The sequence below is a fragment of the Liolophura sinensis genome, chromosome 1, assembly GCF_032854445.1.
Source record: "Liolophura sinensis isolate JHLJ2023 chromosome 1, CUHK_Ljap_v2, whole genome shotgun sequence".
In the NCBI taxonomy this organism is placed as follows: domain Eukaryota; kingdom Metazoa; phylum Mollusca; class Polyplacophora; order Chitonida; family Chitonidae; genus Liolophura; species Liolophura sinensis.
Genome location: NC_088295.1, coordinates 17,643,581 through 17,658,859, shown reverse-complemented (window position 1 = coordinate 17,658,859; position 15,279 = coordinate 17,643,581). Strand labels below are relative to the sequence as shown.

Here is a 15,279-nt window from a genome sequence, read left to right as displayed (position 1 = left end):
AGGATAATGGCCCTGATGCCAACAATGCTACAATGTCATATAACCCTGCCTGCTTTACGTGCTGTCAGTCACACAACGATGTAGACGCACATAAAAAGTGTCTGTCCATATTCGAAGTTGACCGAAATGCTCATCTCGGCCAAATGTCCTCTCCTCCGATCGCTAGTAAATCCAACAGAGCCGAAAACTACATGGCCAGAGCTTAGAAGGGACACAAACTGCATAATTTCTGTTATTTGAGCTGGTCAAGAAAATTTGCTTTAAAATGTATTACAGCGTAACATATTTTATCTTCTCTGCATATATGCACATTTTCATACCTGTAGTACAATGACTATGAACTATATGAGTGGAAAATGATGGATATTACGAATATTAAAATCCTGAACCAATAGGATCCAGTCTCATAGGATTCTGAATTCAATATTTCTGTAGTTTGAAACAGGCTATGGATTGGACTACATACATTCCTGGACATTGAGAGCTTGACAGGTGACATCGGAGAGGCATGTGTTGCTGGGGTCAGTCAGTTCCTGTAAGAATGCAAACTGTCCCACCTCTGTCTGGTTCACTGGTGCACAATACTGCTTACCTGTAACATACATAGTATCAACAGTTAGCACTGATTTATACATGTTTCTTAAATTGTTTTTTTTACCTGAAGTTTGGTGTGTAAAAATACACTTTCAGAACTGCATAAAGGACTATAAATGATACTTTTTCTGTCAAAACTTGCAGAAGAAAACATAAAAACAACATCAAAATCAGGGTAACGAGCGTCATAAACTAATTGCAAATATGGTCTTTAAAGGATTAGTGTCCAGATTCATTGTTTATTCATAACTATCTACCCCTATATATGTTGTTAAATTGAGTGTAAAAAAATATGGAAAAGAGTACATTAATCTGAGTAATATCACGAAATAATGAGGCTGGTTTTATGCATGTTTTCCGCCAAACACTCGGTAATCCCTGCCGAATTACTTCATACAAAGCCAACCTTCATGAGCTGTCAGAGCTTTGCAATTTCGTTTAGTGTTAAAGAAAGTTACAAGAGTGATAACAAGCATATCCAATTTCTCCGCAAAAAGGTTTGCTGTCCTGCATAACTTGTTAAAACAGGTCATTGAAGAACCCTGGAGTTAGTTTTTTCAAGTTTCCAGATGACATGGCCCTAAGGAAGGCATGGATTTACAGCACAAAAAGGACGGATTTTGTAACCACCGAAAACAGCCATATCTGCTCTCGCCATTTTACAGCTGAAAACTTTAACAAGACAGGAAAACAGCTGAATTTCCACAATCACACCTGCGCACAATATACTTATAAAATACTATTAACTGATTTGAAAACTGATAGATAAGAATTCTCTGTACAAGGCATGCTGACGTCCACATTCTATCTGTATTTATATTTTACATCACTGTTTCGAAATGCTGACAATAACGTGTTGTCATTGCACATAGGTATGAATTTTGAATCCTTTGGGGAACAGAATGATATTTATCATGAAGCAGACAGAGGGGAAGAAGAGTACAAAAATATTCAATTTTAAAATAAACACACAAAATGAAACAGAAAATGCACAGGGTACCACAGGTCTGAAAACTTGGAATCTGAAGTCTGGCCAGAGATGCCAGTGTCATAAATTGGAATTTCAACGTCGTCCACTATGGATTCAAATTGATACAGCAGTATATTTGCTTTTGAGTAGCTGGAATCCATCTTGAAAATGAGATCATTTTGATAGGAATGTCCAAGTTATTTAGGCCAGCTAGGCTTGGGTTGGCCATCTACGACATCCCCCTTTGAGTAGTACCGAGTGGCTGGTTGGAGATCAGCTAGGGCAGCAAATCTATTGTTTCTGGTGGTTTCATAGTTATTATTATGTTTCTCAGAAGCCCTCCCAATAACATACTGTTTAAACAGGTAATAATCTGCATAATTAGGGCCAGTAGATAAATCTGGACACCAATGCTTTAATATTTTTTTTTGATTTCTTTCAGGAGAAAATTGTATTTGTAAAAAATATTTTTGTATGATGGGTATTTAAGGCCGCCTTTTGATATTTATCGTCACAGCACAATAATGTTCTAAATAAGGATGTGATGAATGTCTTAAGATTTTAAAAGAGGAAGTTGTAACTTCCTCGCTTGGCGTTCAGCATGAAGGGGATAGTGCAACGACTGGTTGACCCGTATCAGTATAATGGCTCGGGCGAGGCGGCTTACTTGCCTTCGGTAAATCGTCTCAGTGAAGCAGCACTAAATAAAAGAGCGGTGGAAATCTGTCCTGCTACAAGGAGGCAAGTTACACGTACATGCATCTTAAAGATTCCTTCGTCGTCATATGACTGAAAAATTGTTGAGTACAACGTTAAACCCCAAGCACTGACTCCCCAAACATATGCATTTAAGAGAAATTATGATAATATTTATAAATATACAGTATAAAAATATAAATATTACCAAATTCCAGGTTAAACACATTTGAAAGTTGAAAAGACAAAATTCTAGTTCCAATTTATTTATTAAACATTATCACACAAATACTATATATTCTCAAATAGCCACCATACAAAAACTATTTTCACATGCTTTTATCTCTTTAACAAAAATCAAAAAAAATATTTAAGACCACATTTTCAACTAACTTTTCGCAATCTTTCAGCTGAATTTTATGTAGCTTTTATGTTTTCTCCAACTTTAACCTTTTCTGATAAGACATTAAATTTCACAAAAAACTCTAAATGGTCCTACAAGAAGGATGAATTAAAACTGAAGTCAAGCAAAATGTGTGACTTGAAAAATGCTCAGCTTCAGGTGAAACAGGGTAGTTTTGACACCATTACACCTACCAAATTGAGAGGACAAGATAGAATCATGTGATATTGTTGGCCAAGGACGCAGGTGTGTTAAACAAGCCTGGGCTTACAAATATGCATGATCTCACCTGTATCAGTCTTCATTATCTCCTTAATGTCCATCATTTTCTTCCTGTTCACCTTCGCTGCCAGCATGTGATCCACCATGGGAGACGGGTAGTCCTTGCCCACAATGCAGCCCGCCGCTTCCTGCACCTCTAGAGGAGCCTTCCACGGCTGGAAGAGGTAACGTAAAGGCATCTCCTTCAGAACAGGCAAGTATCTTCTGCAATCAAGAGCAGATCAAAGTTGGAGGCAGTCTGCTATGTACATGTATCCAGGTAAACAGTGACAACTTTCTAATGGACAGATAAGTAACGTCTGCAATCAAGAGTGGATCAAAGTTGCTGGAATTCTGTTATGCACATGTATACAGGTAAACAGTGTTACCTTCAGGACAGGTAAGTATCGTCTGCAATCAAGAGTGGATCAAAGTTGCTGGAATCCTGTTATGTACATGTATACAGGTAAACAGTGTTACCTTCAGGACAGGTAAGTATCGTCTGCAATCAAGAGTGGATCAAACTTGCTGGAATTCTGTTATGTACATGTATACAGGTAAACAGTGTTACCTTCAGGACAGGTAAGTATCGTCTGCAATCAAGAGTGGATCAAAGTTGCTGGAATCCTGTTATGCACATGTATACAGGTAAACAGTGTTACCTTCAGGACAGGTAAGTATCGTCTGCAATCAAGAGTGGATCAAAGTTGCTGGAATCCTGTTATGTACATGTATACAGGTAAACAGTGTTACCTTCAGGACAGGTAAGTATCGTCTGCAATCAAGAGTGGATCAAAGTTGCTGGAATCCTGTTATGCACATGTATACAGGTAAACAGTGTTACCTTCAGGACAGGTAAGTATCGTCTGCAATCAAGAGTGGATCAAAGTTGCTGGAATCCTGTTATGTACATGTATACAGGTAAACAGTGTTACCTTCAGGACAGGTAAGTATCGACTGCAATCAAGAGCAGATTAAAGTACAGATAGTCTGTTATGTATATGTATCCAGGTAAACAGTGACAACTTTCTAATGGACAGATAAGTAACGTCTGCAATCAAGAGTGGATCAAAGTTGCTGGAATTCTGTTATGTACATGTATACAGGTAAACAGTGTTACCTTCAGGACAGGTAAGTATCAAGAGCGGATTAAAGCACAGATAAACTGTTATATAGGCAAATGTATACAGGCAAACAGTGACAGCTTTCTGAGGACAGGTAAGTGACATCTGCACACAAGGTCAAAGACAGTGACACCTTCACGGCAGGTATTAAATTTTTATTTATTTATTTGATTGATTGTTGTCTGCCTTTAAGAATGGATCAAAGTCACAGGTGGTGTCTTGTACACATGTACATGTACACAGGTAACAGTGCAATTAATGGGAACCTAGCCCTAGAAGCAGACATTTTAACTAGATGTCTTTCAGGGTAGAATAGTAACATCTTAATTACAATTACAGCCTATGTAATCAATAGCCGATCTAAGTAACATACTACATGTATGTAGTGGTATCAAGATGGCGGGCCCATATGTACATCTGTAATAGCAGACTGAAGTACATTTATTAAATAACAAACTCATTATCTCTTCAACAGCTAGTAGACGATGTTCCTTTGTCATCCACAGGAGATAAAAACGTGAGAACAAATCCAGACAACAGCAGATAATTTCTGATGGTTGGAATAAGTTTGAACGTGACTGACCACAATTTGTGATACAAAATGTCTTCAAGTACACATGAATTTCAGGTACTTGTTGAATGACAGTATTAAAAACATATCAATTATAAAACAAAAATTCCTGCATCTCTGACAATAACGTCTTGAAATAATGGCACATTATCATGTGTGAAATGATTCACCATACGCCATTATTAGATGTTGAATGAATTAGGATGACAAGCAGGACTGCTTCATCCATGAATCTGTCATCTGCGAGGCAGAAGGCTCCCAGACCTATGGAGCAAAAGTTACTCCTATATACAAATATTTCCAATTTTATTTACCTAACTGCAGAACAAATTGATCCAGTTTTTCAACAAAATTATCTCTCCGGCCGTAAGTGGGAAGGTCTGCCATCAACCTGCATATGATTGTGGGTTTCCCCCCGGCCTCTGCCCGGTTTCCTCCCACGATAATGCTGGCCGCTGTCGTATAAGTGAAATAATCTTGAGTACGGAGTAAAACACCAATCAAATACTGTAAATGCCTTTTTATTCGTGTGGTACTAATATTCGTGGATTTCACAGCAAATACATTTCTGCGAAAGTAAGTGCCATCGAATATAAAACCCATGTAAGTAATTTATTGCTGTAGCATGCGTTAGAGTTAAAAATTTGTTAACAATCACTACAGTTCTAATACTTTTTCAAACACGTTAATTAGAAATACCTAATTAGAATGTATTCCGGCTTTCACAAATCCAGCTTAACTGATAGAGGGTTAATCTTGCTTTCTTTTAAGCAGGCTTAGCTCCGTCTAAGTATCGCCACAATGTGACGTTGTTGTTGCTGTTGATTTCTTGCTGCAGCTGGAGACATACAAATTGATAATTTGTACTTGGCGTGTGCACGTGATACGATATAAATACGATGAGAGAGGCCGTTTTTTTATCAACTGTACTTGCCCTCCAGTCCAATCACCTTTCTGACACGCCTGATACATCGCTCGGTGGTTTCCAGGCTTCAAACTTCCTTTTCATAATGGTGATTTCTGAGAAATTTACTAAAATCTGTCACAGTTCACTCAAAGTTTCACTAATACTGCTGATGCATTAGAATTAAACAGTGGGATTTATTTATATCACATTTAATTCTTCGTGGTCTCCCGGAGTGAGTGACATGAATATTTGCTTACACGGCAGGTAAGGGCTTCATCTAGTAAAGATTAACCGTCTTCAAAAGATTAAAAGCTTAGAAGGATTAACTTCCTTTGTCTGATCAAGTTACTGTATTGTATAGAATTTTTGTCACATCTTACAGGTACACACAAGTTTAAATGGTAACATTGTTATTTAAATGCTTGAGTTGTTTTATTACTTAAAGTTTGATTTTTGTTTATCAGTTGTTTAAAAATTCTGTTACGATCCGTGAAAGTTGATTCCCGCAATGTGTCTTCTTACCAACTCTGCAAAAGTTTATGCCCGCGAATAAAAAGGCATTTATAGTAAATAAATAAATAAATCAACAAAATTTCCTCCGCTCATGAAGGCAAGTCTATCACAGCCAGTTGAAAAAATATCAGTTTTGAGGAGATTAACAGTTTTGATCTGATAACTCTCAACCATTGAGTATTTTCGTGGATATACTACGAAGTATATCCCAATAGAGAGAGTGCCAGATACGAGGAAAATACATACATGTAATTATGCACAGAATGTGGCCTCTCCAGCCTGAGTGCCTAAACATGTGTGCAACTGCTGAATTTCATCAGCTGGACTCAATGTTTTAGAAAAAGAAAATGAAGAAACAAGGGGATGACAGCAGGATTGTATTTGGAGTGTATGATTAGCACCCACCAAGCGCAAGGTGAAGCCGGTAGGCAAATCACGTGTGCCCCTTGAAGTCTTTTTGTTTATCCAGGTACTGTTACTTTTTATTTATTATTTCAGGAATTTATATTGATAAAAAATCGTGACCTACACTGAAATCTGGTTTAAAGTGACATGTAGAGGCATACCTGTGACAATTTTGTTTTTTCCCCGCGAGTATTATTACACCAGTACGAAAAAATGGGGGACACCACATCAGTGCCTTTATTCGAATTTCATGGCAAATTTGAGTGACCAGCCTATTCCTCCACATGCCCACAGATATTGAGTACACGGTAAGGTCACATCTCAAGCTCAGGGCAGTGGCTGGAGTACCTGATATATGCTCCTTTAGGGTCCATGCGGATACCATAGCGTACTGGACAGAAACACTTTGGACACTGGAGGACATCCTCAAACGCAGAGCTTGCAACCCACATCCAGTTCCCAGCACACACTGACCAATCAGCATCCAGCAAATATTTATAAAATACCTTCAAGTCAAACAAAATAAAGCATTTAGTACATTTAGCACATTGACATCTTAACCTGAAGACAACAAAATCAGTTGAGACTAATGAATAATAAGTGAACTCTAAAAGCAAAGAATCAAAATGGCATTTTACATATGCTAATGTGTTAAAATTACAATGTATCTTTTACATAACATAGTATTATGATTTCATTGCTGAAGACATGTTGCTGATTTCTGCATGATGACTTACTGTCGAACTGACCAATCATTGCTGTCAATTAAAACATCACCAACTGCAACAACCAGTCAAAATACTTGATATTAGAATACTTCATATTTGTTGACACCTCCAGTTTACCAGACAAAATAGCCTGCAGGTGTATAAATGGGAACATGCTTGGTGGGTGTGGTTATTATTGGAGTGGCAATCGATCAATTATCAGTACCCACCTTCAGTCCATCTTCCCAGCTAAGCCAGAGGTCCCCGCGAGTCAGAAAACAGGCTACAGCATGGCGGGCAGCCTGATGCACCCACCCCTCTGCCCTCAGCTGCTTCATGATGGCATCTATCCATGGAAAACCTGTTTCCCCCTGCAAATATGCAATAAAACTACTGGAACAACAAACATACAAATCAGGGAATAGCATAAAAAATTTATGTTTTGCTTACCACAAACCTTAAAGAGCTACTCCAGTATCAAGGCCCGTACATCTTAAAAGCTGGGCTAAAGGATCAAGGTAGTTTGAATTGCATTCCTAAATTGTTAGAAAGACTGCATAGTATTAAATAGGATAATGTGGAAACAAAACTTTTTGGTGTGACATCCTGCATGAACAGTTGGCGTCATACTTTCAAATATGCACAACTTCATTCCAGCATAACTGCTTTACTCAGTCATATCTACCTGATTTATTGTTACAAATTGAAAATTTCACAGAAACTGCCAAAGATTTTATTTCTTGAGGACTCTTCACTTAAAGGGGTCAAATACTGTTATTCATCATAAATGTTTTTAAATAATGGTCGATAGGGTATCTTTCATATCAGTGGAGGGATTAAGAGAAGTTTGTAGACAAAAATTTTGCAAAGGTGTGCATTTCACTTTTAAAGCTTTATGAAAATCTTGGCCAAACTGCATACCTGTAACCACCTCTCTAGTTTTTTGTCATCCTTAATCCAGTTGATTTTCAGACAAATGGGATTGTTTTCCACTTTGTTATAGTTAATGTTGTTTAGGGACATGGTGTAAAAGTACTCTCGCCACATTAACTGAGCTGTTGCTGACAGCGGGGCATCTTTTCCCTTCAACTGCAAAAAAAAAACAAAAAAAAAAAACAGCTGTAACTTTCTTTCAAAATAATGACGAGGAATAAGTGAGAAAAAAGGAATATTGTTGAATACCTGGATATCTGGAACAGCAAACTTAATGACATACTTTTACCAATTTCCATAAGGCTATTATAACTTGCAGTTTGGCTTGCAATGCCACAATAGTTCATGTGAAAAATGACACTGAGCTGTCTCATCAAACAAAAATTCAACACAGTAAAGACAGATGAAATTTTAGTTGCAATCTTACAGTACCTTAACATAGGTGTCCTGAATGCCCCAGTAAAACTTCCTGACAGAGACACAGCCGAACCTGAGGTAAGCGCTCAAGCTCATGGGTGAGCCAATCAGGTCCACCTGATGCTGATTGGGCAGGAAGATGTTCTTCTCAAACGCCTGCAGACAAACACAGACTGTGCAGGTAATGATCAACGAGTAATTACATCAGGACCAACAGGAGCTAATGTCTTCAAACTGACACCAAGGAAATTTGTATGTTGTATCTTTGTATGTTGTACACATGCTTATAAATTTTATAGCTGTAAGAAATATTCTATTCAACAAAAATGAACTTAAGTTACTTTACTGATTAAAGTTTAGAGGTACACATCAGATTCTCAGATGAGGACTGTTGAACAAAAAGTAATATACTATGACCTTGACACTGACACATTAATAAACTTAAATTTATCAGTTTTGTGGTACTCTACCTATCATTTACCCTAGCACTGATTCTACCACACACAAGACACCAATTTCATGAATTTTGTAGTTTACTGTACCCTATTTTTTTAAACTGCAACCAACATTTAGAAACATTCTAAGAGAGCTATAGGATGTCAAGAAATATTTTGCACAGTTTTATGAAGGTCACCTCTTTAGTGACACGTTATGTGCATAAATTCTGCCTTTAAGTATGCAGTTTGAAACAGACTTGAACACTGCGATAATGAGTGATATTATATTCCAATTAACAATCCACAGAATTTACACATTGCCTATGACAAACACAGGTAATAAATATGCTTACTGATTTTATATATTACTGTTATCTGCTTTTCACTGACAAGTACTCACCTCAGCCTCCAGTTTGAGTCTGGACTCAAGCAGCTCTAATGCCTTGGTCTCTCCTCCCATCCACTTGTTAATTCTATCATCCTGCTCTTTGCACTCGGGCTTCACTCCTGCCATAAGAACATCTCAGGTATACGAAGGTACACATTACACTAGAAACTGTTACAAAGTCAGTCAGGTTACCTAAAGCTATTCATGCCACCATGAAATGGTTACAATGTTCTGCTACAATGTCATGTTACAAGGAGCAGCCTATTAAAAGATGACTGAAACTGTGACAAAGCCATGCTGTATCAAACAACCCATTAAACTATAAAGGTCATGTTACATCGTTAAAGTAGCCCATTCGGTTTAACAACTTCCTGTTCCTGTTACAACCCAAAAGATAAACAAGTTGTCATGAAGTCAAAAATCTGTTGATAAGCATTTTGTACAAAACTCTAGGCACTGTACAAATTTTTGTGACTGACACCCATCATTCCTATACTACATCATTGTTCAAGGGGAGGCAAATCTATGTCATTCCGTTGAATATTCACTATGAACTCATACAAAGTCATTTAGCTGTTCCTCACACTGACAGCCAGGTTTTGGGGAAAACTAAGTTCAGTACATCTGCTCCTTACACAAAATTTCATTTCAAATACCTACCCATATCAGCCAGGGAGGGCACCCCAAACTGTTCAGAGTGATTGTCAGACACAGGTAGCTTGACCTTTGTGAAGTCCGGGTCACCCACGGGTCTGTCTGGTTTACCTGTAGATCTGGCGACCTGATTGAACAGCATGTATGTGACAGGGGGAAGGCCACCATTCAGCTTTATTATTCTGGAACAGGGGTATCAGGTTTGACTGTACTGTTTTGTTTACCTTATCAACTCAGAACACTCGTGTCCATATTCTTGAAGAACATATTTTTTTCCCATAAGTACACACAATAACAAGAATAAAGTTTTTCACAAAAACTATGCACACTTCTCCGTTCATCAATGAGGCATCAGCAGATGCATCTATGACATGTTGTCCCAATATCCTTTGACATTTCCAATGGGCACCTTTCAAATGAATGGCAACAGGACTTTATTTTAGATGTTACCTTTTTTCTGCAGTTATCTTTTTAATGTACTTTTTCTGCTTGGTTTTCCATGAGTTCTGTATTTATTTCTTGCCCAACTTGAGCGGCAGTTACATGACATTTGGTTACTTTAAAGTGGGGGATGTTTATTTGACAGATAAATTAGCTTTAATAGAATTCTTGCCTTAATTTTTCTCCCCAATCAAATAAATTTCTTTTGCTCTGAATGGAATAAAGAATCTGCTGATTTGACAATTTTACAATATTAGGCCTACATGACACAGCTAGATCTTACCGCAGACCGATCAAGCATGCATAATGTGGAGACAACAACAAACAGCAGCATCTATAATGTCACCTCCACATACTTAGATTTAACTGTGTTTTGACTTGGTTTTGTTTTTAACTGAATAAGTAAAACACTGCATGCTGTTAGGTAAAGAAAATTGAACCATATGTAATGCTGAAATGGCCAATCACATAAGAAACGTTTTTAATATGTTTAAGAAAAATTAGTTCTTTTGAATTCAGTAATCTCACGTTTTGATAAACAATTATGGATACAACACACATTTCTTTCCACCCTAAATCAGAATTTTCAAGGAGTTTCCAGGAATATTTATTTTTCTCCAGGACTGTCAAGTACAGTACGGATACTTGAAACAGAATTTCATTTTTTTCAGAAAATTCAAGGAGTTTCATGGACCGTGCAAATCCTGTTAAAGACAGAGTGACGTTGCAATAGAAACTGATACATTCTAACACTATAAATACTTTGTGCTACAATCCATTTTTGACATAACAATTGAGCCAGGTTCTGCTTCTCATTACCACCAACTCACGGGATTAAAAAATATGCCCTCTCCCATTGTAACTGGTCAGTTAGAAAGTTAATGCACACTGCTGCACAGTACAACTTTATCACAGTTTTACACTAAATTCAGGTAATTCTCTACCCACACACATTATCCATAGGGTGTGAATTACTGAGTTATCAACCATTATTACAGAACATATGTACTGTTATTTATACATATACACATTACAATGGATTGCCATTAAATTGCCTTAATATAATGCATACTTGTATTGTCAGAATTGATACCAGCATGGACACTATGTTAAAAATTTAACCCTTCACCTGGAATAAATATTTCACCTGTGATCAATTCCCCACATTCCCTTTAATAGCTGTATAACAAGACATGTACAAAGTACATAGATACTTTTTGGATATGATCTGATCACAATGTATTTAATCTTACACATGAGGGTTCCAAAGAGTGTGAGAGATCTTCTCCACACAGGTCACTCCTTCATCTTCACAAAGGGACTTAACTCTGCAGTCCCGGTCCTGCCATATCGGTTCTGGGTCCTGCTCGATGGTTAGTTTTGTCACTCCCCATTCCTGTAACATCATCCCAGAACAAGAAATAAACAGAATTTTAGTGTATGATGAATCAAGTAATTTAGCTACCTTTACATCACAGAATTCACATGACTCACCTTGAATAAGTTCTTGAGAACAACTACTGGATCTCCTTTGAATACATACAGCCGGCCACCATGCTTTTGAAACTGTCTGTCTAAATCTTCAAGGCTCTCAAGAAGAAATCTCCAACGATTATACCCAGCTGTATCTGTTCCTAAAAACAAGAATATTAAAATCAAACAAAATTTAACCCAGGGTTAAGAAAGGAATACCCTAGTTATTTTACTTAACTGCAATTTTTGACATTCATGGTTATTTCTCAAACACCTGTAACATACAAAACATAATCTGAATTGGAAAATTACAGATGACCCACGTCATCTCAGCGATGAATGTAGGATATGAGCCCTTAAGGACAGAACCCAAACAGGAAAGGTGCCCTTAGGACATACGCCCTTACGAAACAAGCTTTTGCCCTTATCTTTATTCTGAAAATGGTCTCAGACCTATGTATTTAAGCGTAGAAATGTGCTTCCAATTTGTAAATCATTTTATCCTTGTAATAAAATTAGATCAAAACATTAAAATAATATTTCTTCACAACAATATAACTTTCAATAACATTGTGGGCAAAGTTGAAGTAAAAAAACATTGACAACAATATTTCTTTCCAGGAGATATATTTCTTATCAAAGTTTCAGAAGGATACATGTACAAATTAACATTACCACATCTTAAGCATATCATAATCATATCATAATCATGTATGAACAAAATTCCAGAAAAACATTTCAGTGTTTACACCATCCCATAAATCAAAGCAAATCTTCAGTTATGCTTTCCTGTAACTCCATTGTAGTTCTTTTCTCTCATTTACTGCATAGTCTAATTCCTGCGGGTTTAGAAATGTTTTTTTTTTTTCCAAAAATGTTCTTAAAAGACAAACTGGAAGACAGAATAAATACTTTTCAATTTTTACACAAATTTTGTCTAAAATGTTTTATCATATTTTTCATCAAAACCATTGAAAAATTTTGTCTCAATATTTCCAACCATTACAGACATTTCCAGGTTTTTATTTCAGTTTCCTGTATAATTATACATATAGTTTTTTTATGTTTTATCTCCCTTTTTTGATTACAAAGGAAAGGAAAACTGTAACTCCAAACCTGGAGCTAGAAGTGTCATAGTTGACAAAATATATATCTATTTTTGAGTAAATACCATATATGTAAAAGAAAAAAAAATAATTGATAGCATCACATACCTGCAACCTGTCCATCAAAAATAAAAACTGGATATAATGTATCACAACCATCAAGAGCATCTAGCAGAGCTGGATTGTCATGAAGGCGTTGTCCATGGCGAAACCAATGAATTGAAGTCTGAGCCGATATTTCACACTTCCTTTTGCTTGCAGTTGTATTCATACTTCCTGGGAAATTAACACAGTCAGGTTAGTCATACATAAGAGATTTTGCCCCCATTATGTATATACCTAGACAGCTACCAAACAAACTGATTACATATTGGTGAACGGCTGACCTAACTACTAGGATATGGTAAAAGTGTATGAATTTAAAAAAATAAATGCCTTCTGTTCTGATACGGCGGATGATGTTTTGATGGGAGGCTGTTTTAGAACTTGTTCTGACCGAAAACAGACACACATATGTAGCATATGCTCTCATAAACCAGTAATGATTACCAACGTAAACTTATCAACAACAACTGCAGGGTAGCTCCGCACCAGCCAATAATTAATGACACTTATCAGTCAACCACATCTCCAAACAGGGTAAAAGGGCCAATGTTTTGTACATGTCACATTCATTTCTCCATAATTTACCAGGTCATGCTTGCATCTGGTATGAGGAGTTTCCTGTCAGCTTTAATGAGAGTCATGGCTGTATGTCAGACTCTGTGTCAAGTCAGAACTATAAAAACACAGTCATATTGTGCTATAGGACTAGGTATAAGGCCACATCTGCAATAATGAAATCATATACTCCATACAGTCCAGATGCTTGTCATAAACAAAAATAATTAACAGAAATTCAATGGCAATGAAATTGTGGTATGAGCTGTGTACTTCTAATTTTCATGCTTTACCGACACCTGATATTGCCTTCATTGAAACCGTTTAATTGATTTTCATTAACTTTCTGGGTAAGCTTTGCAGCTCTGCTGATGTCACAAACAGAGTACATAGCATGCTAAAGCCCAATACCAGGGAAACCACAACCTAGAGCAACAGTTCTAAATAAGCCCAATCTGCATTTCAGGGGTCTTGGTATCACGCAGATATTGGCGAGACAGGTGGGGTCCCTTGCAAACTACCATCGCTAAAAGACATGATTTTACATGCAAACGGTGCCATCGAGTTGTGTTCAGTCCAGCAACTAAAGTAAAATAACGTCTTTTATGTATGTTAGCTTGCCAGAGCTCCCACCTGTCTCGCCGATATCTGCGTGAACTCGTGAGACCCCTGAAATGCTGATTGGGCTCACATAAAAGAGCCGAGCTGTTGGATCATTTTATCAGTATAAATGACTGTGTGAACCACATAAGCCTATGCAATAACGTTGGGAGGACCGTTTTTTTTTACCCACACCATTTGTTACTAAGAAGATCATGTGGTCTCTAGCTTCCGATCCGTCTTACAGAACCAGAAATTGTTGAAAATAGACCTCAACGTTTAATTTTATTGAACCAGGTGTGGCGAGCTCCTTAGTCCTGTATTGTGAACACCTTGATTGGGTTCTCTGTGGAGATACATATCATTACAGCCACTAATTCTGTTATAAGGACATAGTCTATCCATACCTAATGAAGCTGCACCTGCCAGGGAATATTTGCACGCTTGCAGCTTACGAATGCAACGACATCGGCCAGTGCTATTTTACCTGTACGCCACACTACAGGACAGTTATGCCACGTAATGTAGGTGACGGCAAAACATTTGAGTCTTATTGCCTCACCAGTTACACCTCACTGTGGTCATAATTAATGCTCTATTCGCTGTTTACTTTCCCCCGTACCCGCAAGGCACAGACAGTAGAATAACTTCTCCACATATCACACTACCTGCCCTTGTCAAAACAGTTTGAAAATAGCGCCACACCACGGTGACAAATGTTTAGAAGGGGAGTAACCCTGACAGTTGTTCGAAGATAGCCCTGTAGGGCTGTGGTTTTGTATAAAGGCACGCCCCCTACGCCTCTAGACCACGTGGCATTGTGCGGTAAGGCAAGTTCTTTTTCAGTTTTGGTTTACTCTTCTCTTCCTGTTACATGGCAAGCATGCGACTTATCTCCGATCATAAACTGAAGCAATCTATACATCATAAAATCGAAAAATGGTAGACTGCTCCAGTCTCACTGAAATGTCTTTTTTTCTGGACCAGACACTGTTGAGTGGGGAAAATGAATGCACCAC

The 15,279-nt window shown here is 37.5% G+C and overlaps 1 protein-coding gene across 1 annotated transcript; it reads right to left on the bottom strand.

Moving 5' to 3' along the window:
- Positions 1 to 458: 458 nt before the first annotated feature.
- LOC135473709 (cryptochrome-1-like) lies at positions 459 to 14,900 on the bottom strand. The gene is made up of 12 exons (XM_064753578.1): positions 14,668 to 14,900; positions 13,109 to 13,276; positions 11,916 to 12,055; positions 11,675 to 11,817; positions 9,987 to 10,162; positions 9,339 to 9,445; positions 8,517 to 8,657; positions 8,073 to 8,240; positions 7,382 to 7,522; positions 6,793 to 6,950; positions 2,953 to 3,149; positions 459 to 592 (listed from the first exon to the last, which is right to left on the bottom strand). The coding sequence occupies exons 2-12, from the start codon at positions 13,269 to 13,271 to the stop codon at positions 459 to 461; spliced, it is 1,668 nt and encodes a 555-aa protein (XP_064609648.1). The 5' UTR covers positions 13,272 to 13,276; positions 14,668 to 14,900.
- Positions 14,901 to 15,279: the final 379 nt, after the last annotated feature.

Bases quoted from the DNA above. Each gene is read 5' to 3' on its own strand.
- LOC135473709 (XM_064753578.1), bottom strand. From the start codon at position 13,271: ATGAATACAACTGCAAGCAAAAGGAAGTGTGAAATATCGGCTCAGACT. The intron at 11,818-11,915 runs GTGAGTCATGTG...ATGATGTTACAG, and splicing joins TTCTCAAGAACTTATTCAAG to GAATGGGGAGTGACAAAACT. The intron at 593-2,952 runs GTGAGATCATGC...TGTATGTTACAG, and splicing joins GATAATGAAGACTGATACAG to GTAAGCAGTATTGTGCACCA.